Here is a 27,111-nt window from a genome sequence, read left to right as displayed (position 1 = left end):
AGAGCTTAGCATAATGCCGACATAATAGGCACTCAATAGTGACATAAATTATGACAAGAAAATATATGATCATTATTGAAAGGATGAGCATATGTGGACATTCAGAAACATCAAAGTCAGTAATTTCAGAAATTGGAGCATCCTTAAGAATTGGAAAATTTACTATTTTAGGTTCACTGAGGTAATACGTTTAATTACTTATCATATACTTTAAAGTTATCATCAGAGAAATTGATAAAAAATATTAACCTATCAATTTAAATAATATTTACTTAGCACTCATACTATAAAGTCCAAAATTATGTGGGATATAACAAAAGATGGCATGATCCTGTCCTCAATAAGTTCGCAAGAAACCCAAACCATATGACAGTATATTATGTGGCATTTAAAATACAGTTTCTAAAAACAAAATATGCTAAAATACAGGCATAAAAAGGAGAACGATGGTCGTTAGGAGCTGAGAGAAAGGGAGGAATGAGAGTTATTGTTTATGGGTACAGAGTTTCAGTTGTACAGGATGAAGAGTTCTGGAAATGAGTGGTGGTAATGGTAGCACAACCTGAAGAATGTATTAATACCACTGAACTTAAACTTAAAAATGATTAAGATGATACATTTTATGTTATGTGCCTTTAACTGCAGTATTTTAAAATTGAAAGTAAAAAAACAAAGAAATGTGCCAAAAGTAGATTAATCTAAAAATAAAATAATCTTCTACAAAGATTTTAAATGCATTACCAATTTAGCACTTACCTTCTTCATATTTAAAATGGTAACATTTTCCAAGCAATAATACAGGAGAATTTCTACTAAAATATGTCTTTGTTTTCAATACCCAACCTAAACAAGAAAAGAGAAAAATTGTTTGCAATGAAAGGATTACAGACTAGAAGTCTAGGAGCATTTTCTTTTACTTAATTTCAATTCATCAATTCTCAACTATGGAGGTGCATTTTTTGCAAGAGTAGCAAAATATTTGGACAATGAACTGAAATACAGGTTATTTATACTACTTTCAAATATAGTTAAGTATTGTAACCACATTCTGTCCACTTAAAGAACATAAGAGAAAAAATGTGATTTATTTTCAAACAGGTCATAATGTTCTTAGGGTATAAAATTTAAAAGGTACAAATTCTACTCCAGTTTCCCTAACACCAACCTCTATTTCCAAAAACAACAAATGTTACCAATTTCTTGTATTTCCTTCCACCTTAGACAATTAAAAGGTTTGAATATCCCAGGAAGTAATTTAGGTAAAAGAGCACGCTTATGATAAAAGTTGATCTCTTAAATTTCCCAGGGCAATCTGTTATAACCCCATCTTGCTCACCAAATGAGGATCTCTGAAAGTGGTATATAAAGCTTTCAGACATCCTCATCTCAGTTTTCCACCTCCCAATGCCCAATCCCCAGCTTTAGTTGCAAACTCTAAATCTTCCGATTTTCTCCCTACAAAACCTTGTATGTCTGAAAGGTAGTAAGTATCCTTTTGTCTGAAAGGTAGTGGCTTTTTATGGTGCCATTCATTAATAGTTCTCAATTTCCTGAGAAAACACTTGCCCGTCACATTCCTGAAAAGTACATATATGAAATTCCTGACTGCCAATGGTTGGCTTAAAAGCAGCCCCTGAAATACAAGAGTATATAAATAGAAAGAATCTGAAATTGGGAGCCAACAGAATTAGGGTTAGTCTTAAATAGACTACCTGCCATTTATATTTAACCGAGTTGTTACAAAATTTAAAATGAGTGATTTTTATGAAAGTGGTCCCTAAAGTACTACAATGCAAATAAATATAAAGAACAAATAAATAAAAATATGTATTTATAATAGAGATGATGCAAGTATCTGAATTTTGTGGTGAAAAAGAAACAATGGAAAGTCAAATATACTAATTAGGCTTTCATTAAGCTTCACGTGGATTAGTGCAATACACTCCAAAGGGTTTGTCTGCCATCAGTCTTTCCCCACTCTAGCACATGCCACATATCACTGCCAAGTTCATCTCCCTGTGGCTCAGCTTTGATTAGATCACTCTTCTGCTCAAAAGCCATCCACAGTGACTCATTATTTACCAGATTTATTAGGAACTTCTCAGTTATCTTTTCCACTATTTTCTACCTATACTCAAAGTGGGCTTTGCTGTTTGACTCATACTATTCCATGATAAAAATGTCTTCCCTGATATCAGCTCATCTAAATCCTCCTTCCTCTGGTTCACACATGCATGTTGAAGCCATGTTTTCCTTTTCCCACCTCGCTCTGATTCTCTTCTCTGAACTTAGTATTTACTGGCCACCTGTTGTATACCAGTAACTAGGCTAGCTGCTTTACAGACATTATCTCTTAGAAATATTATTAGTACCGTACCAGAATGATTCTAATCTCCAAAACTGTATGTAACAACCTCCCCCACCCAAAAGGCAGTATTTCCAAAGCAAATCCTAAGAATTTCATAAAAACAACCTCGAATAAAAAGAAACAACCTTTAAGGAGAAACATCTCCCTTTTTTCCCTATGCTTTCCCCTCTGCCCACCCCCTCTTGCCAGTCACCAGTCCTTCCTCAAGAAAAGAAAAGTTGTGAATCTAATTGGTCAGAGCCTGAGGCACTGCAAGTGTCCACATCTTACGCGAGCACAGATTTATAGTGCTTTAAAGTTCAACCATCATTCATGAGGTGCACAGTCTCGCTTACTTTTCTATTTCCTGGGCAGATCCTGGCAGGGCCTCACCCCTCATAACAGACTAACTTTCTGCAATACTCCAGGAAGCTAGGTGCATAAGAGGACTCAGGGCTTCTCACAAGGCCCAGTCATTGTTTTCTCTTTTTCCACGAGCATGTCAAAGCTGAATCAGAGCAATATGCCAAATGGCTAATCTATGGAATGTTCTTATTTTCTTTTAATTATTTAGTTTTAGTTGACCAGTTTTCATTTTATCTTTATAAAAGCACTGTAAGAAATATGCCACTATCTCTGTCCCAGCTGTTGCTGCTGAACCAAGAAACTATGGTGCAGAGAGAGGGGGAAATGAACGATATAGAATCCATAGACGCGTGGGATAACAAAGCCTAGGCATAGACAGGAAAGAGCCATGAATAGGAAGGATTATTATGAATAAGTCCTTCTTACATGTTGAAGAGAATATATTCTTTCGAATTCTCCACATTCAATAATATATAGGGGGTGCCAAAAAAAATGTATACACGACTTGCAGTCATCTTTGGTTATTGGTATGTATTGAGTATTACAATTTTAATACAGTTTTTTCCTTTCTTAAAATGTGTATACATATTTTTGGCAGCCTCTGTATTTCTATTCTGTTCTTCAATCTCTCCTGCTTTTTACCTCCAATCTATAGCAGCAGGGAGGTGGGACAGAAATAAATTAAATGTTGTCATGATTTCTAAATGAAACTAATTAAATAAAACTAAATAGATTAAGAAAAGCAAGTAAATCTGGAAAACAAGCCATTCAATAAATTGACACAGGGCAGTGATTGTCTGAGGAGCGGAGCACTGACCAGAACCAAGCATGAGGAAACTTTCTGGGGTGAAGGAAATTTTCTCTGTTAGTTTCACAGGTGTATATATGTGGCATACGCTGTAAATTGTATATTTAAGATCTGTTCATTGCACTTTGTTAATTTTCCCTCAATTACAAAAAAAATTAAGAGATGAACTAGGACAGTGTTTCAGTTATCTATTCCTATTTACCACTCCGAACAAACCGCTCTAAAACTTAATAATTTGAAATAACAACTTTGTTTCTTATATCACAGAGTTCTGTGGGTTGATTGGGTTCAGCTGAGCAGTTCTCCAACTGATCGTGCTTGGAGTCTCTAACGTAATGGAAATGAGATAGAGAAGCTCAACTGAGACACTGACTTGGCTGGCCCCTTCTCTCTTACGCAGTCTCAAGGTCTTTCTTCTTCATGTGGCCTCTCCCTGTGATTTCTCCTGCAGGGTACCTGACCTGGTTATACTGTATTTCCTCGAAAATAAGACCTAACCAGAAAAGAAGCCCTAACATGATTTTTCAGGATGACGTCCCCTGGATGTCATGCGTCTTTTGGAGCAAACCTTAATATAAGACCCAGTCTTATTTTCGGGGAAACACGGTATGACAGTTGAGAGCTCCAAAACAGCACAGAAGATACCTCTCAGTGGCTAGGCCCAGAATTGATAAACCTCATTTCTATTTCTTTCTATTGGTTAATGTGAGGCACAGGACAGTCCAGATTCAATTAGAAAAAAAGAGACAACACAAGATGTGATTCACTGAGAACCATCTTTGGAGACTAACTACCATAAACAGAATGTTCCATAAAAACCTATATTCCATTAAGTCAGTGATATGAAAATCACGAATAAGGCTTTCACAGATGCAACAAGCCAAAGAGTACAGAAATATAGAGATGATAATTTTCTGGAGAATCAGACACACCCAGAAGGATGATTTACTTATTAATATTTTAAAAGGAAGTCAAGTTTACATACCTCATAAAATAATGACAATAAAGGGAGAGAAAAAAAGAAAGCAAAAATTAAACACTTTTTCAAGAAAGTAAAGTCCAATATCTTTTAAATCTTAAGTGCTATGCCATTCGAGTTCCATCTTCATCATATTATAATATTGACACTGATAAAAAAAAATCCTAAATTATGCTCACTGTATTTGGAAAACAGTAAGACTGGGGAGCAAGAGAGACTGGGTTTAAATACCAGTTTTAAGACTTACCTAGATATGTAACCTTTAATGTGTCACTTAATCTCAGTTTTCTAACTTATAAAAAAAAAAAAGGAATACCTCAGAAAGATATGAGATTTAAATCTCAGAAAGATATCTATCTCAGAAAAATATGAAACTTAAATGAGAAGGCACATAAATTATTTACAACATGCTTCTTCATCTCCAATTGTTTCTAATCTAAAGTAGGCTTCAAAACTACCATATGATCCTTATTACATTTGTTTGCAAACCAAGGGTAACTAGGCCAAAAATAAGGGTCTGAGGGTACTTCTAGGAGAAAGTCCTAGGTGTCAGTGTGTGAACTTTATATTGTCTGTTCAGAAGTCTATTTTGCTTGCTTCCTGGTTCATACATGAGGTTACCTGAAACTGAGTCTCAAAATGAAAGTATTACCATCACCTGAATAAATTCTATCTGCTTTGGAATGTTTTTTTTTTAAAAAAGGACCACATAGTTTGCTTGACTTTCTAAGCAATGTTTATAGTGATATTTGGCTCTTTCTTCAGGAAATATTCTTATCTCCATTCCTTACAGAAATATTTCATTCAACAAAAACCTGAAGCAGTTGTCAGTGACTTAAGGGAGATGGACACTTCTTCAATTATTCTTTTGGATTTATACAATGTTTACATCATGATACTTACTGTATTTCATGTTGTTCCAAGCAGATATAAATTTAGTTTTTAGCTTGTCAACTTCTTCCGTTCCTGTGGCCTCCATATTCAAATTCTAAAGAAAAAGCCATCACTTGACTGCATTCTTCTGTAGAATTTAATCTTTTGTACTGACTAAAAGAAAAAGAAGTAGTAAGTACATATTATATGGTATAATACCTGTTAAATTATTTAAGTGATTAAATAAAATTTGAACTCGAAATGAGCAAACCAATTTCTCATTTTACAAAACAGAATATAGCCTATAAATACTTTAATTACAAAATTGTATTACAAGATTTAATACCAAAACTATTATTAAATTACAAGATTTAATACCAAATCTACAAATTATCACACAAAACCAAACAATAATCTTACCCAGGTACTCACAATTAAAACCAATAAGTTAACTTAGTAACACAGCTCAGCTTTGGTGCTTGTGAAAATATCCAAGATTTGTTTTATTTGTAATTAGAGAAGGTGATTTGAAATCTTATAAAAAATGATGACTATCTTCAAAATGGAGGCTTCCACTCACATTGATTAAGCCACTACTTTCATATAAGACCTAATTATTTTGTTTTATTTTTTAAATTAAGGCATTTTGTACACTTCCTTCCTATCTCAATACTGCAGTCTTTTCTTTTTTTTTGTTAAAGAGAATGGCTTAAATTTACAACAGAAAATGTTTTCTTACTTTAAAATAAGAACAAATGTAGCTCATAGGTGTTTGTTTTATAACTGACTTGAGGGAAAATTGAGGAGCTGTGTGATACAATCTAAAGGAGGAACAAATTAGAACTGAAAATGCTTGAGCTTTTTTGCAATAATTCACAGACAGTTTACTTTTCAAGAAAAGAATGCTGCACAGAACATTACCCTTTTAGGGTTGTAAATATCTACTTAAAAGTATTGATGTATTCATTTCGCTAACAGTAGACATTCCATTTTATAATATGTATTAAAACCTACTAATTATCCATTAGATTTGAGGCAGGAGAAAACATGGTACATTGGAAGAATTTAAAAAGCCAATGTGACAAAAGCACAGAAAGTCCAAAAAAAGTGGCATGAAATATGTCTATAGGGGTAGACAGAGGCTAGAGCATACGGGCCTTGTAGGCCATGCTAAGAATTTTCTTAATCCTAAGAGCAACTGGTTTCAAACAGAAATACCAGAATCAGATTCTGTGGGTTTCTCTGATTCCAAGAGCAACAAAGAGAATAGACTGAAAAGGGACAAGAGTAGGTGCTGAGCGTTTACTTCTATTGCACAAGACTAGGAGAGAAATGATAGCTTGGACTAGAGCAGTAGAGATGGAAAGATATGGACACATGAGGAAACATCTCAAAAATTCAGTAAGTCTTGGTGACAAATGGATGTGGAAGGTGAGAAACAGGGATATGTCAAGGATACACCCAGGTTCCTGGCTTGGGAAACTGAATAAATTGTGCCAATCATTGAAATAGGGAACATTAGGAGAGGGGCCGGTTAAAGAGAGAAGATCCTGAATTTGATTTATGTGGAGTTTAAGATGTCTCTGAGAGATAAAGAACTATTATTTATTTAATCATTTGATAAATTATTGCCAGGCACTATTCTAGGCAATGCAGATAAAGCTTGAAACAAAGCAGTGAAATACAGCAGGTCCTCAAATAAAGTAGTCTTGTTCAGTGACGTTGGAACTTAACTCTTATTTATTATATCAATTAGCCTATGGGAAAATTGGTTTCATTATGTGTCATTTTGCTTAAAGTTACAGAACCTATTGACAACATGACGTGAGGACTTACTGTACTTGCTGTCATGGATCATACATTCTACGTAGATATATTCTAGAGAGGCTATCTAGGCAGTTGGATATATAGATCTGGAGCTCAAAGGTCTGGGCTAGAGCTATTAATTTGAGGATGGCTGGTGTACAAAAGAAAATCAGAGCTACAAACATGTTCCTCCAGGTCTTCTCCTCATTCATGTATGCACCCCCAGCCTTCAGGATGAATTTCAAGGTCCTTCATGAAATGACATCTGCCCACTTACTCGGCTTCCTCTTTTGGCACTCCCTCACATGCACCATATACTGAAGGCGTTTTTAATACTAATATTAAAGCTTCCTACACTTGACATGCTATCTGATACCTCCCTGCCTTTGCATGTGTTGTTCCCTCTACCTAGAATGCTTTCTTGCTCACCGTCACTTTTTGACTGCCTTATTGTATGAGTCCCTAAGACCCAGCTAAAGTTGCACCTTCTCTGGTTAGATTCCTAAGGGTTCTGCCCTCCTCATATTATATCAAAAAAATATATGTTTTTATATCACTATTGTCATCCTTTTCCAATCTTATACAAAGAACATATGCAATTTTTAGAAGTTAAAAAGTTTATTTTTAAAAAGCCACCATGTGGTTGGAGCACTGTGCTCCTAACGTTTAGGTCACCGGTTCAATTCCTACATGAGCCAGTGAACTGTACCCTCTACAGCTAAGTTGTGAACAATGGCTTGACCTGGAGCTGGGCTGCTGTGAGCAGCCAGAGGACGGCATGAGCTGCCGTGGGCTGCCATGAGCTGCCGTGAGCGGCCATGAACAGCCGGCCACCGACTGCCTCAGCCGGGAAGTGCAAGGCTCATAACACCAACATGGCCAAGGAGCTGCATCCTCCACAACCAGACTGAGAACAACGGCTTGACTCGGAGTTGGGGGGAGGAGGGGGGACAAAAGCCACCATGAATCTTCTAAATCTAAAATGTTTAAAGTAAGAAACTGTATATATTATGATGACATAAATCTATATTTATCACCATAAAAAGATATCCAGGGAACATCAAAATATGTGAGGCAACACTGATAAAACTTTAAGAAGAACTAGATAAATCCATCTCGATAGTTGGAGACTTTAACACCCCTCTATCTGAAATGAACAGATCCAGCAGGAAGAAAATCAGTAAAGACACACTCTGCTCAATTTCACGTAAAATATTCACTAAGACTGACCATATTTTGGGCCAAAAACACCCCTTAACAAATTTGAACAAGCAGAAATCATACAATGTGTGCTCTCACCACAATGGAATTAAACTGAAAATCAGTTAACGAAAAGATAGCTGGAAAATCCCAAAATACTTGGAGATTAAACAATATACCTCTAAATAATAAATAGGTCACAGAAGAAATCTCAAGAGAAATTTTACAGTATTTTTTACTAAATAAAAATATAACAACAAAATTTGTGGGATGCAACAAAAGTAGTCCTACAGGGAAATTTACAGCATTGAATGCATATATTACAAAAGAAGAAAAATCTACAATCAATAACCCAAGCTTCTACCTTAAGAAAGTAGAAAAAGAAGAGCAAACTAAATCTAAAGTAAGCTGAAAAAAAGAAATAATACAAATTAGGGCAGAAAGAAAAACAACAGAGAAAAAAAAAAAAAAAAAAAAAAAAGTTGGTTCTTTGAAAAGATAAATAAAACCTGTAAGCTTTTAGTCAGACTAGCTAAAAGAGAGAGAGAGAGAGAGAGAGAGAGAGAGAGAGAGAGAGAACACAAATTACTAATACCACAGATGAAAGAGGAGACATCACTACAGATCCCATGGACATTACCCTTCCAAAATAGAAAGCATCAGACCCAAATGGTTTCACTGGTGAATTCTACCAAACATTTAAGGAAGAAATTATACCAATTCTCTACACTTTCTTCTAGAAGATAGAAATAGAGGGAATACCTCCTAACTCATTCTATGAGATCAGCATTACCTAATATCAAAACCAAACAAAAAGATTACAAGAATAGAAAACTACCAAGCAATAGAAACATAGATGCAAAAATCCTCAGTATTGGCAAATTGAATTCAACAATGTATTAAAAAATTACACAACACAACCAAGTGGGATTTATCCCAGGTATGCAAGGCTGGTTCAACATTTGAAAATCAATTAATGTAATACATCATATCAACAGGCTAAAGAAGAAAAATTACATGATAACATCAATAAATGCAGAAAGGCATTTAACAAAATCCAACACCCATTCATAATAAAAACTCTCAACAAACTAGGAAGAGAGGGAAACTTTCCCAACTTGATAAAGAACATCTTCAAAAAACCTACACCTAACATCATACTTAATGTTGGAAACTAGAAGCTTTTCCACTAAGCTCTGGAACAAGGCAAGGACATCCCCTCTCACCACTGTTTTTCAATATTGTATATGATGTCCTAGCTAATGCAGTAAGACAAGACCAAACCAGACAAAGTAAGACAAGAAAAGGCATATAGATGGTGAAGAAACAAAACTGTCTTTCTTCACTAATTACATGACATTTTTAAAGAACTGACAAAAAAAAAAAAAAAAAAAAAAAAAAAGACTCCTGGAACTAATAAAGGATTGCAGCAAGATTGTAGGATACAAGGTTAAAGTATGGTCAATCACTTTCCTATATACCGGCAATGAACGAGTGGAAATTGAAATTAAAAACACATTACCATTCACATTAACACCCCCAAAAATGAAATACTTTGGTATAAATTAAATATAATATGTATAAGATCTATATGAGGAAAACTAAAAAAATTTTGATGAGAGATATCAATGAAGAACTAAAATGGAGAGATATTCCCATGTTCTTGGGTAGGAAGAATCAATATTGTCAAGATATCAGTTCTTCCCAACTTATTTAAATTTCTTTATTTATTAATTGAATCTATAGATTCAATATAATCTCAATAAAATCCCAGCTAGTTATTTTGTGGATATTGACAACTGATTCTGAATTTTACATGCAGAGCAAAAAGACCCAGAACAGCCAACATAATATTGATGCAGAAAAACAAAGTTGGAAGACTGACACTACCCAACTTCAAAGCTTACTAAAAAGCTACAGTAATCACAACAATATTTTATTACCTAGCAAAAGAACAGGAAAATAGATCAATGGGCCAGAATAGAGAGCACAGAAATAGACCCACATAAATAGAGTCAACTGGTCTTTGACAAAGGAGCAAAGGCAATAATTAAAGCATAGACAGTTTCTTCAACAAATGGTGATGGAAAATTGGGACATCCACATGAAAAAAAAAAAAAAAGAATCTAGACACAGACCACACACCCTTCACAAAAATTGACTCAAAATGGATTATAGACCTAAATGTGAAAGAACATTCAAGTCCTAGAGGACCTAAGTGACCTTGAGTATGGCAATGACTTTTTAGATACAACACTGAAGCACTCACTACCCCTGAAAGAAAAAACTGACAAGCTGGACTTCATTAAAATTCAAAACTTCTGCTCTGAGAAAGACAATGTCAAGAGAACGAAAAGACAAGCCACAGACTGGGAGAAAAATCTTTGAAAAAGACACATTTGACAAAGGACTGTTACCCAAAATATACAAAGAATGTTTAAAACTCAAAAATAAGAAAAAGAACAACCCCATTTAAAAATGAGCTAAAGACCCTCTCTTTCCCTGCTGCCAAGGAGTAGCATGGAGATGGAGTCTGGGATGCATTCAAGAATCGGCTCCACCCATAAACCACCACTGTGGACCAGGAAGGCATTGCTGCTGGAGGTGTAAAGAACGTTAACACTGCTTTACAAGACGTGCTGAAGACTGCCCTCATCCATGAGGGCCTAGCACATGGAATTCGCAAAGCTGCCAAAGCCTTAGACAAGCATCAAGCCCATCTTTGTATGCTTGCATCCAAGTATGACGAACCTATCACTGGTGGAGGCCCTCTGTGCTGAACACCAAATCAACATAATAAAGGTCGATGACAACAAGAAGCTAGGAGAATGGGTCGGCCTCGGTAAAACTGACAGAGAGGGAAAACCCCAAAAAGTGGTTGGTTGCACTTGTGTGATGGATAAGGGCAATGGCAAAGAGTCTCAGGCCAAAGATGTCATCAAGGAGTACTTCAAATGCAAGAAATGAACAAATAAACGTGGCTTTTGTTTTTTTTCAATAAATAAATAAAAATGAACCAAAGACCTTAATAGATTCCTCACCAAAGAAGATACACAGATAGCAAGTAGGCATATGATGCTTCACCTCATATGTTATTAGGGAAAACAAATTAAAACAATAACGAGATACCACTACATACTATCAGAATGGCCAAAGACCAAATCACTGACAACACCAAATGCAGACAAGGTTACAGAGCAATAGGTCCTCTCATTCATAGCTGATAGAAATTCAAAATGGCACAGCTACTATGGAAGACATTTTGGCAGTTTCTTACAAAACTAAACATACTCTTAGCATAGGATCCAACAATTGTACTCTTGGTATTTACTCAAATGAAATGAAAAGTTAGATCCACACAAAGACCTGCATTCGGATGTTTACAGCAGTTGTATTCATAATTGCCAAAACCTGAAAACAATCCTATGGTACCGAACATGTCTTTTAGTAGGTGAATGGATAAATAAACGGTGGTACATCCAGCCAATGGAATACTATTCAGCACTAAAAAGAAATGAGCTTCCAAGGCATGAAAAGATATCAAGGAAAACCAAATGTATATTACTAAGTGAAAGAAGCCAATTTTAAAAAGCTATATACTATATGACTCCAACTGTATGATAGTCCGGAATAAGCAAAACTATGGAAACAGTAAAACGATCATTGGTTGCCAGAGGTTGGGGGGATGGAAGAGGATGAATTAGCAGAACACAGGGGATTTTTAGAATAGTGAAACTACCCTGTGTGATACTATTATTGTGGATACATCTCATTATACATTTATCCAAAACCATTGGATGCACAACACCATATAAACTCTAATATAAACTATGGACTTTGGGTGATAATGATGCATCAATGTAGGTTCACTGATTGTTACAAATGAATCATTTTTGGACAGTAGTGGGCAAGTTGTGCTTGTTGAGGAGCAGAAGGTATATGGGAACTCTGTATACATTCAATTTTGCTGTGAACCTAAAATTGCTCTAAAAAAAAATACAGTTTATTAATTATTAAAAAAAAAAAAAAGCTATCCAAGGCATAGAGTAAAAAGAAAGAAAGCATGAATATGATTTATGCATCTATATGCATACATATTTTTGTATGTATATACATGTGACACACACACACACACACACACACACACACACACAGACACGCATAAAACAATGTCTACAAGTCCATAATGTTAAAAGTGGAATCTCTAAGAGATGAAATATTTTTACTTTTTTTGAGCCTCTTTTAAAATAATAAAATTATTCAAAAATAAACTACTCAAATGAAAAATTTAATACACCAAACTACAAATGTGCCCAGGTTATATTAAATTCTAACAAAACAACTAAAACTGCTTGACCAAGAAATCTGCCAAGGGCCAGCCCAGTGGCTCAGGCGGTTAGAGCTCCATGCTCCTAACTCCGAAGGCTGTCTGTTCGATTCCCACATGGGCCAGTGGGCTCTCAACCACAAGGTTGCCAGTTCAACTCCTCGAGTCCCACAAGGGATGGTGGGCTACGCCCCTGCAACTAAGACTGAACACGGCAACTGGACCTGGAGCTGAGCTGCGCCCTCCACAACTAAGACTGAAAGGACAACAACTTGAAGCTGAATGGCACCCTCCACAACTAAGATTGAAAGGACAACAACTTGACTCGGAAAAAAGGCCTGGAGGTATACACTGTTCCCCAGTAAAGTCCTGTTCCCCTTCCCCAATAAAATCTTAAAAAAAAAAAAAAAAAATCTGCCAAGAAGACATTCTATTACAAAATCCCTAAGCAACCCTTAAGATAAAAATGCTGAGACAAAGTGCTTTTTCCTTTTTAAGATAAACAACTTTATTTTCGTGGTTCTTAAAGACATTTGATTCAGCTCTTTAGTCATGTGGAAAACTTTAACTTCCTCAATGTAACTCCCCAAAGCAGCTTTGGCTGAATAAATTGATTTGGCTGATATCCCTTAATTCATAACTTTTGCTTCTCCTTAAAACAAGTGTGACTTGGAAAGAGAAAAAAGAATAAATTAATACTTGAGTTCATTCAGTCCATTAAAATATTTTCTTTATATCTGTTAGACAAGCCAAGGGAAGGCAAGACCAACAGTACTTTTAGTTTAACTACAAATGAGCAAAAAACACAAATGAAGAAACCACAATGAACTTTATGAATAGTAATCTCATTGCAAAATTCTAAGCTATTCTCATCCACAAATTCCCTTTACAAAAGCTTTCCTGATTCAAAAAAAAAAAAAAAAAAAATTAAAATGCATTGTCTATCAAGTATAAAATGAAGTGATAATCTACCCATTATCCAGCATACTTCAATCTTCTACAGTACCTAAAATACCTGGTTTGACTGCCCCAGTGACCAAAGTGATACGCCAAATTTCTTGTGTTTATTTTTGTAATGTCAGAGCCTCAGTCTGGAAAGTCATCAAATAACATTCTCCACAATTTCCAAACACTTTTTAGAAGGGATTTATGGTTTATTTCTTAAAACTTTAGAGAAATTAATAACTCTTTTCTCAAGTAAACTTTCTTTACTAATGCATACTACAATAAATCTTATCACCCATTTCCACATTTCTGCTCACTGCTTACAATTGTGACAAATCCATTCATAATTAAAAGATAATAGCATTAAAGAGGGGAAAACTCTATGTTATTTTATCTCAGTAAACATAGATAAAGCTCCCAGATGAGGTTTATTATTATACTCAACTTTATCGTTAATGATGTGAAAATTAAGCAGAGTCCTTTAGGAAGGCAGAGCTACAACATTTGATATGAAAATCATCGACTGAGAGCCAGATGTCATTTCTAGAGAGTCACTTTTCTAACCATAACCACACATTAAAACAGTCGATAAATTATAAACTGATAAATCTAAAGGGTACTCCTATCAATGTCCTTGAAGGGCAGATGAAGGTAATCAGCCTCTCCCATATGGCAATAGATAGAATATTTTAACCACTGAGGATTTAAAGCCAAGTAAAAGCTCCTGACAGACAGAACTTTAGGGACTGCTTCTAGAGAATATATCTGTCACATAGTACAACCGATAAAAACATTGCAGACTTCCAGGATTTGCGTATGCTTGGGCTTCTTCCCCAGATGGTATTTATGGCAAGATGAAATATAGATATTGATTTAGAATTTTTGATGTGCTTTTAGCTATACCATCAAATAAAATGAATGGTGAGTTCTGCTCTAAGTTTTTCATCTACTGCAACCTTTTCTACCTGCTTGCATTTTTAGTAACAAGTATCAATCCCTTGTCTGACCTCGAATGTCTCTCAATATGTTGGTCTGTCATCTCTGCTCTCATTTCTTCTCCCCAGTTCAGTTCTTTGTTTACAGAAACTTCAATTGTTGCATCCATTTCTATTCCTTCTCTTTACCTATATTTGCTAATCTACTATCTTCATACACTGAACTTTGTGTTCAGTTTATAAACCTGGCATGTTTATTTTCTTTTAAAGTGGCAAATACGGAGAAAAGGATAGCACTGGTAACATTTATTTGGATTGTCCCCTTTCAGAGCTAAGGGTTAGGCAAAGCAGAGGGCACTAAGAGATTAAGACAAAAAGACTGAGAAAACGAACAGCAACATGATAAGGACACACATGGTAAGAACGTGGCTTTTAAAAAAGGAATAAAGAGCTGGTAGCAAAAAGACTAATAAAGTAGTTTTGCCTCAAGAATACATCTTATAAACATTGTTAGAATTCCTAAGGTTCACATCCTCCACTTAAAAACACTAAATCAATGCTTAGCTACTTTATAATGATGTTTCAAACAAAGTGTACTATTTGTGTTCTTCTCTTATTTCTAAAAAGTAAAAACATCTATGAAATAAACTACTTACTAAGCAGATATTCATTTACCCCCTTGGATCAAGTTCCTACAGCCAAAAATCTCTACTTGTGCAGCACTGAGTATTACATGTTCACACACTGTACAGCTGCCAGAACCAACCCAAATGGGATATAAAGAGTAAATGACCTCAATCATTTACTTGACAACTACAATCAGAACCATTAATGATATCTGGGCTGTCTTAAGCATTCCTTGATCTTATCTCTAAGAACATAGTATTTTCTATAGTTAAATAGAACAATTTTAATTATGTCAGGATCTTAGTAACCTCTGATGAGTCCAAGGTAACTCTGAATGTTTACAGCCTCTGTGATTTATTTTTAAAATTAATTTTACTAAATGTATTTAATGGAGTGACACTGGTCAATAAGATGATACAGATTTCAAGTGTACAATTCCATAATATTTAATCTGACTATCCCATTGTGTGTTCACCCAACGTCAAGTTTCCTTCCATCACCATGTATTTGACCCCCTTTACCCTCTTTACCTCCTCCCCACCCTTCTTCCCCTCTGGTAACCACCATACTGTTGTCAGTGTCTATGATGCTTTTGTTTGTTTCTCTTGTTTGTTCATTTGTTGCTTTCTGTTTTATATCCCACATGTGTAAAATCATATGGTTCTTGACTTTTTCCATCTGACTTATTTAACACTTCCACTTGCAACTGCAATAAAAGAATAAAATGCTAGGAATAAACTTAACAAAGGGTGTGAAATACCTGTACACTGGTGTGAAACACCTATACACTGAAAACTACAAGATGTTATTAAAAGAAATTGAAGACATAAAGAAATGGAAAGATAGTCCACGTTCATGAATTAGAAGAATCAGCATAGTTAAAATGGCCATATTAAAATGGCCAAAGCAACATACAGATTTAATGCAATCCCCATCAACATCCCAATGGTATTTTTTAAAGAAATAGAACAAAAAATATCATCAGATTTGTATGGAACCACAAAAGACCCCAAATAGCCAAAGTAATTCGGAGAAAAAAGAAGAAAGTCAGAGGTAACACACTCCCTGACTTCAAAATTATACTGCAAAGCGACAATAATCAAGACAGCATGGTATCGGCAGAAAAACAGACACCTAGAGCAAAGAAACAGAATTGAGAGCCCAGAAATAAACCCACATATATACGGGCAAATAATTTTCAACAAAGGAGCCAAAAACATACAATGAAGAAAAGAAATCCTCTTTAATAAATGGTGCTGGGAAAACTGGAAAGCAACATGCAAAAGAATGAAACTAGACTGCTACTTGTCACCATACACAAAAATTAACTCAAAATGGATCAAAGACCTAACTATAAAACCTGAAACATTAAAATACATAGAAGAAAACATACGTGCTAAACTTATGGACCTTGGTCTTAGAGAGGATTTTATGAATTTGACTTCATATTTTAAAATCCAAGTTTGAAAACTGTTAAATATGCAGTTTACATATAAGAAGTAACATTTTGGGTCAAATCATTTAGTCAACAAAATAAACTTAATCTCCACAAGAACTGACGGGTGTCAGAATCTCAGAATTGAAAGGGAACTTACAAAGCATCTAGTAACAAGTAAGCAGTAACATTAGTAATAGATTTTGACCATTTTCCCACACAATACACTCCACGGCCTCAGTAATCGCTTGGGGTGGGGAGGATCCTGAAAAGAAAATGTGTAAATTTGAAAGACTGAAAGAATACCACTCCCATCCCCAAGGAATCTGCTCTGCCCTCTGGTTCAGACACAGCAATCACTACCCAGGTGCACCCGTCCACATAGTAGTGAGAGCTCCTTTATATCATCCTTGCCTATTCACCCAGCCTCTGCGTCAACACTTGTAACAGGGAGCTCAGTACGCAATGAGCTTGGTACTGTGCTGAAAACACAGCTAGAGGTTTGAAAGCCTGTTAATGTTTTAAACTATTTTTTCTCTACTAATGTAACTCTTCTAGAGTATCCGTATAACGACATGATACTGGTTAATTTTAAACAACTATACTTGCTTCTAAGACACATAGCACCGAAAGTCTGTGTCCTTTAGTTTCCGTGAACAGATCCTGGTTGTGCCCTGACACTAATCCCGCTCCCATCTGATAGCCCGTCGGATATTGAAAGACTTACCTCTTACTCCTTCCCGCCTCCACAGTCTCTTTTCCACATTAAATATTCTCAGTTCCTTCAATTAGTTAGAAGACTGTTATATATGAGCAGTAATGAGGGCCTCACTCCGGGTACTGGTAAGGGATAAGAAATAAGGAGATAATAAGCAACAGGCTGACAAGGTAGAACTAGTGAGCTCATACAAATCCATGAATGTTTATTTGCTCACATACATAGATTTCAGGTCTGATGTCTAGGAGGATAACGATGGCATCAACAGAAACATTGAACCCAAGAGGAAAAGGCTAAGGGGTGATGGAGAATTCAGTTTGAGACACAGTGATTTTGAGGTTTGTAACAAGTAAATATGGGTAAGCTTTTTCTCTAAGTCCTATTCCATTAATTACTTTAGCCAAGAAAAAGGTATGTCCATATTATTGAGTCTAGTAATTACAAGTCATTTAGGGGGCGGCAGAGTGGCTCAGTTGGTTAGAGCGTGAGCTCTCAACAACAAGGTTGTCAGTTCAATTCCCACATGGGATGGTGGGTTGTGCCCCATGCAATTAAGATTGAAAATGGCGACTGGACTTGGAGCTGAGCTGCGCCCTCCACAACTAGATTGAAGGACAACAACTTGGAGCCAATGGGCCCTGGAGAAATACACTGTTTCCCAATATTCCCCAATAAAATTTAAAAAATAAAATAAAATATCACATTTATTTATTCATCAAGTACGTGTACTATTTGAGTTGTTACTTCCGTAATGTGCTAAGAGAGATATAATGAGCCATGAAATCCAGTTCCTGTCCTCATTAACCTGACATTCTAACAAGCAAAATGTTTACAACTAACCAGAATTCAAGACCGTATGTGGTTATGCCTCACAACAGAAATAAAAAGTGTTGTAATTAGTAAGAGAAATATTTCCCCTTTCCAATGAGACTATTCACACATGAAAAATATCACAGGGTAACACACAGTTACAACTGACATTCTTCAAATACAAAGGACACACAAACAACATAAATCTTTCTATTCTGGGTATAAATACAAGAAACTAGCCATATTTCTTAGGAATGAGTTAAAGTACGATCAACAATTATGTATATTGTTAAAGATTAATGCTTGAATTGTATCATCAGTCAAAAGAAGAACATTGTTTCAAATGTTCACAAACACGATTGTTTTGGCTTACAAATGGAATTGTTTGATGTCATTTTTCTCATCGTTTCTCATTTCAAATAATACATCAATTTGAAAATAGAGCTACAAGTTTAAAGCCTTAAAAAGATAAAAACTGTATAGTCTCTACCTGACATAACCGTTCTGGAGTTCCCTATAAACTATATATTATGATAAAGTCTTAAATTATAATGTCTACTTTAGTGGTTTTACAGATAACTGATTTTATAGAAAGAATCTATTAAAAGTAGTTTAGTAGAAACTTAACTATATTTCAAATTGATAACATAATCACACAGAAAAAAATAATTCAAATAACTTTGAACACCTACTTTGAACTGAGAGAAGGTAAAAATGAACTCTGTGGTTTTGAATTTGAATTTAAGGTATCTCCTATAAACTCATGATTTCTTCAAAAAAAAACAAAGATGTGTGTGTGTGTGTGTGTGTGTGTGTGTGTGTGTCCCCATTTACAGGGCCTAGAAGCAATGATACGCCAGCAGCTATGAGAACACTTGACCCTTGAACAACACAGGTTTGAACTGTGCAGGCTCACTTATATGCGAATTTTTTCAATAAATACTGTAAATGTATTTTCTCTTCCTTATTACTTTCTTAATAACATTTTTTTCCAGCTTACTTTATTGTAATATAGTATATAATACATATACAAAATACGTGTTAATCGACTGTTTATTTTTTCAGTAAGGCTTCCACTCAACAGTGGGCTATTAATGGTTAAGTTTTAGGGGAGTCAAGTTATATGTGCATTTTCGACTGCAATGGGGTCGACACCCCCAACCCCTGCATTGCTCAAAGGTTAACAGTACAGTCAATGACAAATCTGGATTTCTAAGCACCGTTTACCACAAAAATGAACCAGGACTCCAAGTTAAATGGCTGATTCCAGGTCTCGAGCCGGGAGTACGCAAAGTGAGCCTTGAATATCTTATTGTACAAAAAGTAAGAATGTGCCCAAATACCAAGGTGGACATACAAAGACCAGAGGAACCAGTTTGAAGGGACTAACCAAACAAGATAATTTAATCATCAATAAGAAATACGGTCAAGTGTTGTAATACAGTGGATAAATTTTTTAAAAAAGAGAATCTTGGATACAGACTGATACTAAAATAAAAGGAGAGAAGAGAAATAGCTCTTCTTTAGAGAAATAGCCAGCAAACACATGTAGAAGGATTTAGAGAACTGGAAAACCACTATTTGGCAACCACTAGTGCAATGAGTGATTCAGGGAAGGACCATCAATGGCTACTAAAACTACTAAATAGAAAAAAAAAATTGCTGGAAAACAAAATATCTAATGATCTCAAAGTATCACCCCCACAGATTAATTAAGTACAAAAGGAAAAAGATACTTTTAGAATATATAAATCTGGCTAACCCAAGTGATCAACCTTAACATCACCAATAATGGGACAAAGTACCATTACATTAGTCTTGATGTGATCAAATGAAATGTTTACAATATCTCCTATGCAATATTTGCAGTCTTGAAAAAAAATGATTTAACCTGAAACTATGAGGAAACAATCAGACAAATTCATTTTGTGAGGCATCCTACAAGACAATTGGCCTGGACTCTAAAAATGTCAATGTCTTGAAAGACCACAAAAAAGATAAATAAATAAAAAGGAAGGAAGAAAGGTGGAAAAAGAGAAAAGGTGGGGATTGTCTAGATAGATAAAAACAGAGAGAAATGACAACTAAATACAATTCATAATCTCTGGTTGGATTAAGTATTTAAAAAAAAAAAAAAAAAAAAAGCTATACTGACCTGTGCCAAAGAACAGCTACATAAATGTATTCTCTTGCTGGTGGACTCAAATAAAAGAAAACTGATACCTATAATTCCTCATCAGAAGACCAGCACTGACAAATCTGATGAAGGAAGAAAGTCTGTAAAAGAATGCTGATTGAAAAGCATTATTCATAGTAGTCAAGACAGAAAAACAACTGAAGTGTCCTTCTGTAGATGATTGGGTAAAGAAGATGTGGTACATATACACAATGGAATATTACTCGGCTATAAGAAAAGCTGAAGTACTGCCATTTGTGACAATATGCATGGATCTTAAGATGATCATGCTAAGCGAAATAAGTCAGACAAAAAAGTCAAGAACCATACGATTTCACTCATATGTGGAGTATAAAACTGAAAGCAACAAACAAGACAAACAAACAAACAAAACTCACAGACAACACTCTGGTGGTTACCAGAGGGTAAGAAGGGAGGGGAAAAGGCAGAAGGAGGTCAAATATATGGTGACGGAAGGAGATTTGACTTTGGGTACTGAACACACAATGCAATATACAGATGATGGATTACAGAATTGTACACTTGAGACCTACATAATTTTATTAACCAATGTCACTGCAATAAATTTAATTTTTAAAAAATAGGTGTAGACTAAACATAATCTCTGATAAGAATCTGTGAAAGATGACATGCGATGACTCATCTAGCATGACTGTGAATAAGCAAAGTTATCTTATATAATATTTTCTCCAAATCCAAATATGACTACCAAATGATTTTTTTTCTCCCGTTGAGAGCTATTAGCTATAGAGAACTCTAAAATTAAAAAGTTGGCACAGAATTCCAGATGATCTCAGATCCCACATCATTATAATAATAAACACAAACACTCTGTACCAGGAGTTTTGTTAACATGCATGTATATCATCTCATTTAATTCTCACAACTCTATAAGGCAGGTATTATTATTATCATCATTTTATAGATTAAAACAACAAAGGCTTAAAACGACTAAACTTCTGCAAGGTTATACTGCTAGCAAACAGCAAAACACACCTTGAATCCAGGCAGTCTGACTCCAAAGCCCATGCTCTTTGCTCTATACACTCTACTGCTTTAGTATGAAATGTAAAATTTAAATAATAAACTGATTATATTGATTCAAAATCTGTCAAAAATTACACAAAGGAGACATTTCAAAGAAAAATCAAAAGCATGTCTTTTTACCCCTGACACAGATTTACATTTACATATACACCAATTGAATAAGGTTAAAATCTAACCAGATGCCCAATTTACTGCCAAATCCTAAGTGAAAATAAAGATGAAAATATACTGTATTACTCACTTACCTATTTATATTATATATGATTGAATGCTACATATAAATTCAAAACAAATACCAACGTATTTCCAAATGCTTTCATCTAGAACTTTATCCCTGCTCATTCAAGAAAAAAATACTGAAAACACTTATTTCAAGTACACCATTCCTCAAATACACTTAACTGAAACAATGGCATAAAAGAAAAAAAAAGAATAACTAAGAAATTAACTTTGAACACTAATGCCACAATAAAAAATATATATATATTAACAAACAAAGCCCGCCAAACCTGGCCAACTTACAGTGTTCTCTATCTCAGTGAACTATATATACCACAATCCATCCAGTTACATAAGCCAAAAAGCTAGTGGTGGCTGATGGCACTTTCCTCACCCTCATTCCTCATATCCAATCCATCACCCCGTCACCTCCTAAATATCTCTAAAATCCATTCACTTCTATCTATCTTCACCACCACTTTTTCCAAGACATTAACATCTTTCATCTGGCCTCTCCCCATCCACACTCCTAATCCCATCTGTAATCAGTTTTCCTCCATATTACATCAAGTACTTTTTCATAGCCTTATAATAGCTGCAACTTTACATTTCTTTGATGGAATATTTGATTTATGCCTGCTTCCCCTGTTATGCAATAAGTACTATGAGGGTCGAGATTGTTTTTACTGACCACTATATCACTGTGACCTAGAAGAGTACCTAGTTAATAAATAAATGTTAAATGATTGAATGCATGTCAAAGATTACAGATTTATTTATAAATAGTCCAAAAACTAAAGTAGTTATAAGGCTCATGAACCATCATAAGATGTGCCTCATTTCATTATTTCTGGATCACACATTTTTACATTTTAACTCTAAAACTGACTACATCTTACAGTTGACAATGTTGTTTAATTAGCAATATTTTTTTCATAGTGTTTCATAAGATAATGATGCATCTGGGAATTAGAAAAAAAATCTCATGATTTGATGAAATAGGAAAATCTACAATAACACCTGGCCCACTCGGTTCAAATCTGGTAATCTAGCCTCTCTTCTCCTTTGGAAACCACCATACAGCAAACCTTCCATAATAACAGAGCCTACTGGTCCTTTCAAATCCATTCCTTTTTTTCCATTTCCACTACAATAATATTAGATCTACCTAATGTCTCATTGCCTCATAGCTGAGCTCTTGCTTCAAATTCAACCAACATTGTGCACCTACAATGTACAAGAAACTGAAGATACAAAGCAATCCAATTACCTGTCCCTGCTTCTAATCTCTCTCCCATACAATTCAGAATTTTATTCATTTGATGCCTCAGGCTGGAATTACTTTCCTCCCAATTCCTACCTATCAAATCCCTACTTGCTACTTAAGTTCTAGATCAAACCTCATCTTCCTGAAATTTTCCCTTATCTCTTTTCAACTTTAACATTCTAGAACACATAAAATCTAATGCATATTGGCTATATTTTCTGCTTCTTGAAAGCAAGGTTTACATCTCATATATTCTATTAGAGTGAAAGCGTCCTAAGAACAGGGCTTTTATCTGTTTTGTTCACTGTTATATCCCCAGAACCTATAATATCTGATACATAATAGCTGCTCAGCAAATATTTATTGAATTAACGGTCTTTATATATTCCAGCGTAGAGAACAAATCTTTGCAGCTGTGTAAGCCAATCTTTACAATAGGAAAAGTAAAGAACTGGACTAAATAACTTGCACTCTTCATCTGCTAAATGTAAATAATGTTCAATAGCTCACTGAGATGTTGTAACAATTAAATGCAATAATGCTTTAATAGCATGTAGTACAGAACTGTGTATAAAAGGATGGTCTCAATAAAGGTTTTGATGATTTTGTGTCAATAGTTAAATAGTAAGATGTATTCAATAAATGCCTACTAAATAAAATCTCAGGAAAAATATAAAAAGTTTGAGTAATGTCGAGCCTCTTATTAGTTATCCAATAAAGAATTTCATAAGTGAATTAATTCTGAAATATTTACATTTTGCCCCAAATATTAAGCAGGGCTGAAACCATTTCTGATTAATTAGGAATAATCCCAATTTTACAGGGTATAAGTATTAGTAGTATTTGTATTTTACTGACACATGTATATTACATTTGACAAGAAAAACAATAATTTTACTAATAGAATTTCTACCATGCAATAATTAGAAGTTGCAAACTTATTTGAGTTACATGGTCCCCAAAAAGCAAGGAAGTACAAAAATTTGTGTCTACAAAACATTAGTGAATAGTATACAATGCTGTTTTACCAGATCATTTACCAGAACTATCTCATAAACAATTACAACAAATAAATTTTTCAATATATTTGCATTCATTTTATAGAAAAAGAACATCAGTTAAATGGTTTTTGAAACCTTTTACTAAACTATACAATTCCATATATTGGCTACTTCTTTAAACTGTTATTTACAGTGAATGAACTGATAATTAATTCAATATAGCATCAGATTATTTGGACTACTTAGAAAGTCTTCCTTGTTCAGTAAAAAGGCTTTATTAATTTGTAAACGGGAACATACACAGACTTTACCTTTCAAAGCTTTTCCAACCCCTCTGAGTACTTTCAAAGACTCATAATCTAATTATAAATCACAAGCAACCAAGGAGGAAAGAGTATTTATTCCCTTGTGTCTATCTGCTAGTAACTGACAGAAAATCACTGCAAAATTCTACTGGGGACATATGTTCTGAGTAGGAAAGAGGGGGGGAAATCCTGTGTAAGTAATCCAATAAAAAAGAAATGTAGGACCAGGTTTTGTCCTCTAACTACAGGGTAGTAACTAACTCCTTGTGGGAAAATAATGGATACAAAACGAAAATGTAAACCAATGAGATCTTAATATAAACTCAATAAGCAGAGTCCAGCTGAGTGGACCACTGACGTCTTTCCTATTCACCAGTCATTGTAAGAATGTATTCGAGCCTCCGATCTAAAAAGACCTTAGAAGTATGGAGATGGAGGTGGACGAGTTGAGGTTGAACGAGAACAAAATAAAGTGAACGTTAATGTCTGGATGGGAAAGCATTAAGATATTCAGAAGAGTGTGTTAACGTCTGAAGCAGTAAAAAAAAAAGAAAGAAAAAAGAAAAGAAAAAAAAAAGGCCAAATAGGCGGAAATGAGAATATTGAGATCTAAGGGATTCGATTTTGGGTTTTTTTTTCTTTTTGTTTTTACTTTTCTTCCACGGGAAGAAATAGGAAAGGAGTTAAATGGATGCGATAGCTTAGGGTACAAGAGATCGTGCCTGGAACACCTAAGAAAAGCCACAAGGAGAAGGGGAACAGCTGCCCACAGGAAGGCTCTGAAGCCCAGAAAGGGCAAGGAGTCAGAAGACAAACGACACTAGAAAGAAGGGACAAGGGAGAAGCCCAAATCTTCAAAGTGCCCACACGGTTAGCCACAGGGTGTTTCACTGTCAGCCACACGGTTAGCCATGGGGTGTCCCCCCACTCGCCCCCGCCCCCACAAGGAACCCGGTCTCTCGGGGACCAAGACAGTAATTCCCAACCTTCTCCTGACTGCACTAGCCTCGAGTCGACCCCTCACCGAAACAGAACGGGAGAAGTGTAAAGAATGTGCAGGAGCCACCCACCCGGGAAATGGTCCAGCTCTAACGCAGGCCGCCACAAAAACAGCCCGCACACACGCAGATGCTCCCACCTCAGCGCCGCCGCCACAGGCACCTCCGGCCCCGGGCCACCGTAGTAAGAGGAACGGCCTCCCCTTCAAACCCAATGGGTCAGGCACTTCCGGGGCACTAAATCCTTTCGATTGGTGGCAGCAAAAACAGCCGCCTATGGGCCTCTGCTCCGCTGACTTCGTCCCTTTTCCCCCCTGTTCGCCACTCCCAGCCCCTAAGTCATCACTACGGCAAGCGCAGAACCAAGGGAAAGTATCCATTCGTAAGCACTGTCTCTAATAGACAAATCACATTATGCCTACCATGAGTTCCTGTTGAATAAATAATTGGACTTCAACTCCCAGCATGCCGTGCAACACCACGCCCTCTCCTTCGTCGCAGGAACTACAAGATCCAGCATGCAGAGCACCTCTCATTCTTCACTCAGCCCCCGATACCCGCAAATCCCAAATGCGATTTCAGAGTCATTAAATCCCGTAGACTAACGTTGACCTTCCTATCAAGGCTCACTTTGGTAAAAATAGCAGTATTTCCTTCCATCCTGTTGTGAAGATAACTCTAAGCCAAGCAATAGTTGGGACTATAGGTAAATACTTAACAAAAGATCAAGGAATGTGTAATCCTGTCATTTTGCTGTACTGCAAAATTGTGTTGGGACAAGGACTATCAGATATGCTCCTGAATTGCATAGGAAATTGTAGTAATAGCTAGAAATAAAAAATATTAACTGTCTGTATTACCTGACTGTGAAACCACATGGGAAAGAAAATCAGAATACACAGTTAAAAAGTTCAAAATTAAATTTGAAAATATTTTCAACTACTTAATGTGTTTAATGGTTTGAATTACTTTTTTATTGTTCTCACAAAATCATGTAACTGGAATATTTATTTTCTATTACGTGGAAAGGCAACCAAGTAATCAATCACATAAAGGATGTAGCAAGATCACAAATGTAACATTTATTAGTGAGAGCAAACAAAGTGACTGATTTCTTGCCTGATTAGTTAGCGTGTGGTTCCACATTTTAAAACCCAAAACTCAGTTTTGATTTCTTAGGACAGATAATATGCATCTAACAAGCTGTTTGGATGTCTTTTTGTTACTTTCATTAAGACTTGGATTGCAAGGATGAACATATTTTATTTTTGATATTGTGCATTAACAGGCCATGAGAAACAATGTTTGGATTCTGAAAATAAACTACATGGTAATTATACAAAATGAAATGTGTGTATATCACAAACATTGGTTTTCTATGGGTTTACAGAAAAACAAATTTTAATTGGTTAGGAAAAAATGAATTAGAATAGTTTCCATTTTTAAAACTTCACATAGAAGTCACAGAGGGAAATTATATCCTGTAACACTGAGATGGCTTCAGCTACCATACAGACTGTATTCAAACTACAGTGTGCTAAATTATGCAGCACTAGCAAGTAAATATTTAAAATCTATGATCATGGAAAACAAGCTGCTGCTCTCCATACTCATGCACCAAAACAATATGAACACAGTGAGAGAAAATATTTCCTTTGGAATGATTCAGAGGTAATGATAAACTATAATTAGGTCGTCTGCTATTCATAGGTGTTTATAGTAAATAAACACATAATTTCATCCACTTATTAGGGATGTTATTAAGGAAGCTTTAAAAATATTCTAAATATTTGATACACATATTTCTAAAGCAGTTTCAGTGATCAATTGGGTAAATGAATGTGGAAGAGAGTTTAAAGAATACATAATTTATGTAACAGAATTTAGGGTTTTAAAAGAGA

At 35.3% G+C, this 27,111-nt stretch overlaps 1 protein-coding gene and 1 pseudogene across 7 annotated transcripts in view; one reads left to right on the top strand and one right to left on the bottom strand.

The window, feature by feature from the left end:
- ATG4C (autophagy related 4C cysteine peptidase) overlaps positions 1 to 25,525 on the bottom strand; it is a 64,309-nt gene extending 38,784 nt beyond the window's left edge. The window contains exons 1-6 of one of the 7 annotated variants that reach the window (XM_074334839.1): positions 25,283 to 25,301; positions 20,332 to 20,435; positions 17,376 to 17,488; positions 16,809 to 16,913; positions 5,404 to 5,547; positions 757 to 843 (exon numbers count right to left, since the gene is read on the bottom strand). In XM_074334839.1, coding sequence (XP_074190940.1) covers positions 757 to 843; positions 5,404 to 5,479 — 163 coding nt within the window. In that variant the 5' untranslated portion in view covers positions 5,480 to 5,547; positions 16,809 to 16,913; positions 17,376 to 17,488; positions 20,332 to 20,435; positions 25,283 to 25,301. Of the gene's footprint in view, positions 1 to 756; positions 844 to 5,403; positions 5,548 to 16,808; positions 16,914 to 17,375; positions 17,489 to 20,331; positions 20,436 to 25,282 lie in introns of all 7 variants that reach the window. The other 6 variants (XM_074334838.1, XM_019731417.2, XM_074334837.1 and 3 more) reach the window with 6 other exon arrangements.
- On the top strand, positions 10,947 to 11,901 carry LOC109447006 (small ribosomal subunit protein eS12; annotated as a pseudogene).
- Positions 25,526 to 27,111: the final 1,586 nt, after the last annotated feature.

Source organism: Rhinolophus sinicus, linkage group LG06 (assembly GCF_036562045.2).
Source record: "Rhinolophus sinicus isolate RSC01 linkage group LG06, ASM3656204v1, whole genome shotgun sequence".
NCBI classification, from domain to species: Eukaryota; Metazoa; Chordata; class Mammalia; order Chiroptera; family Rhinolophidae; genus Rhinolophus; species Rhinolophus sinicus.
Note: the sequence above shows the minus strand (reverse complement) of the source record. Positions and strands in the feature narration are given on the sequence as shown.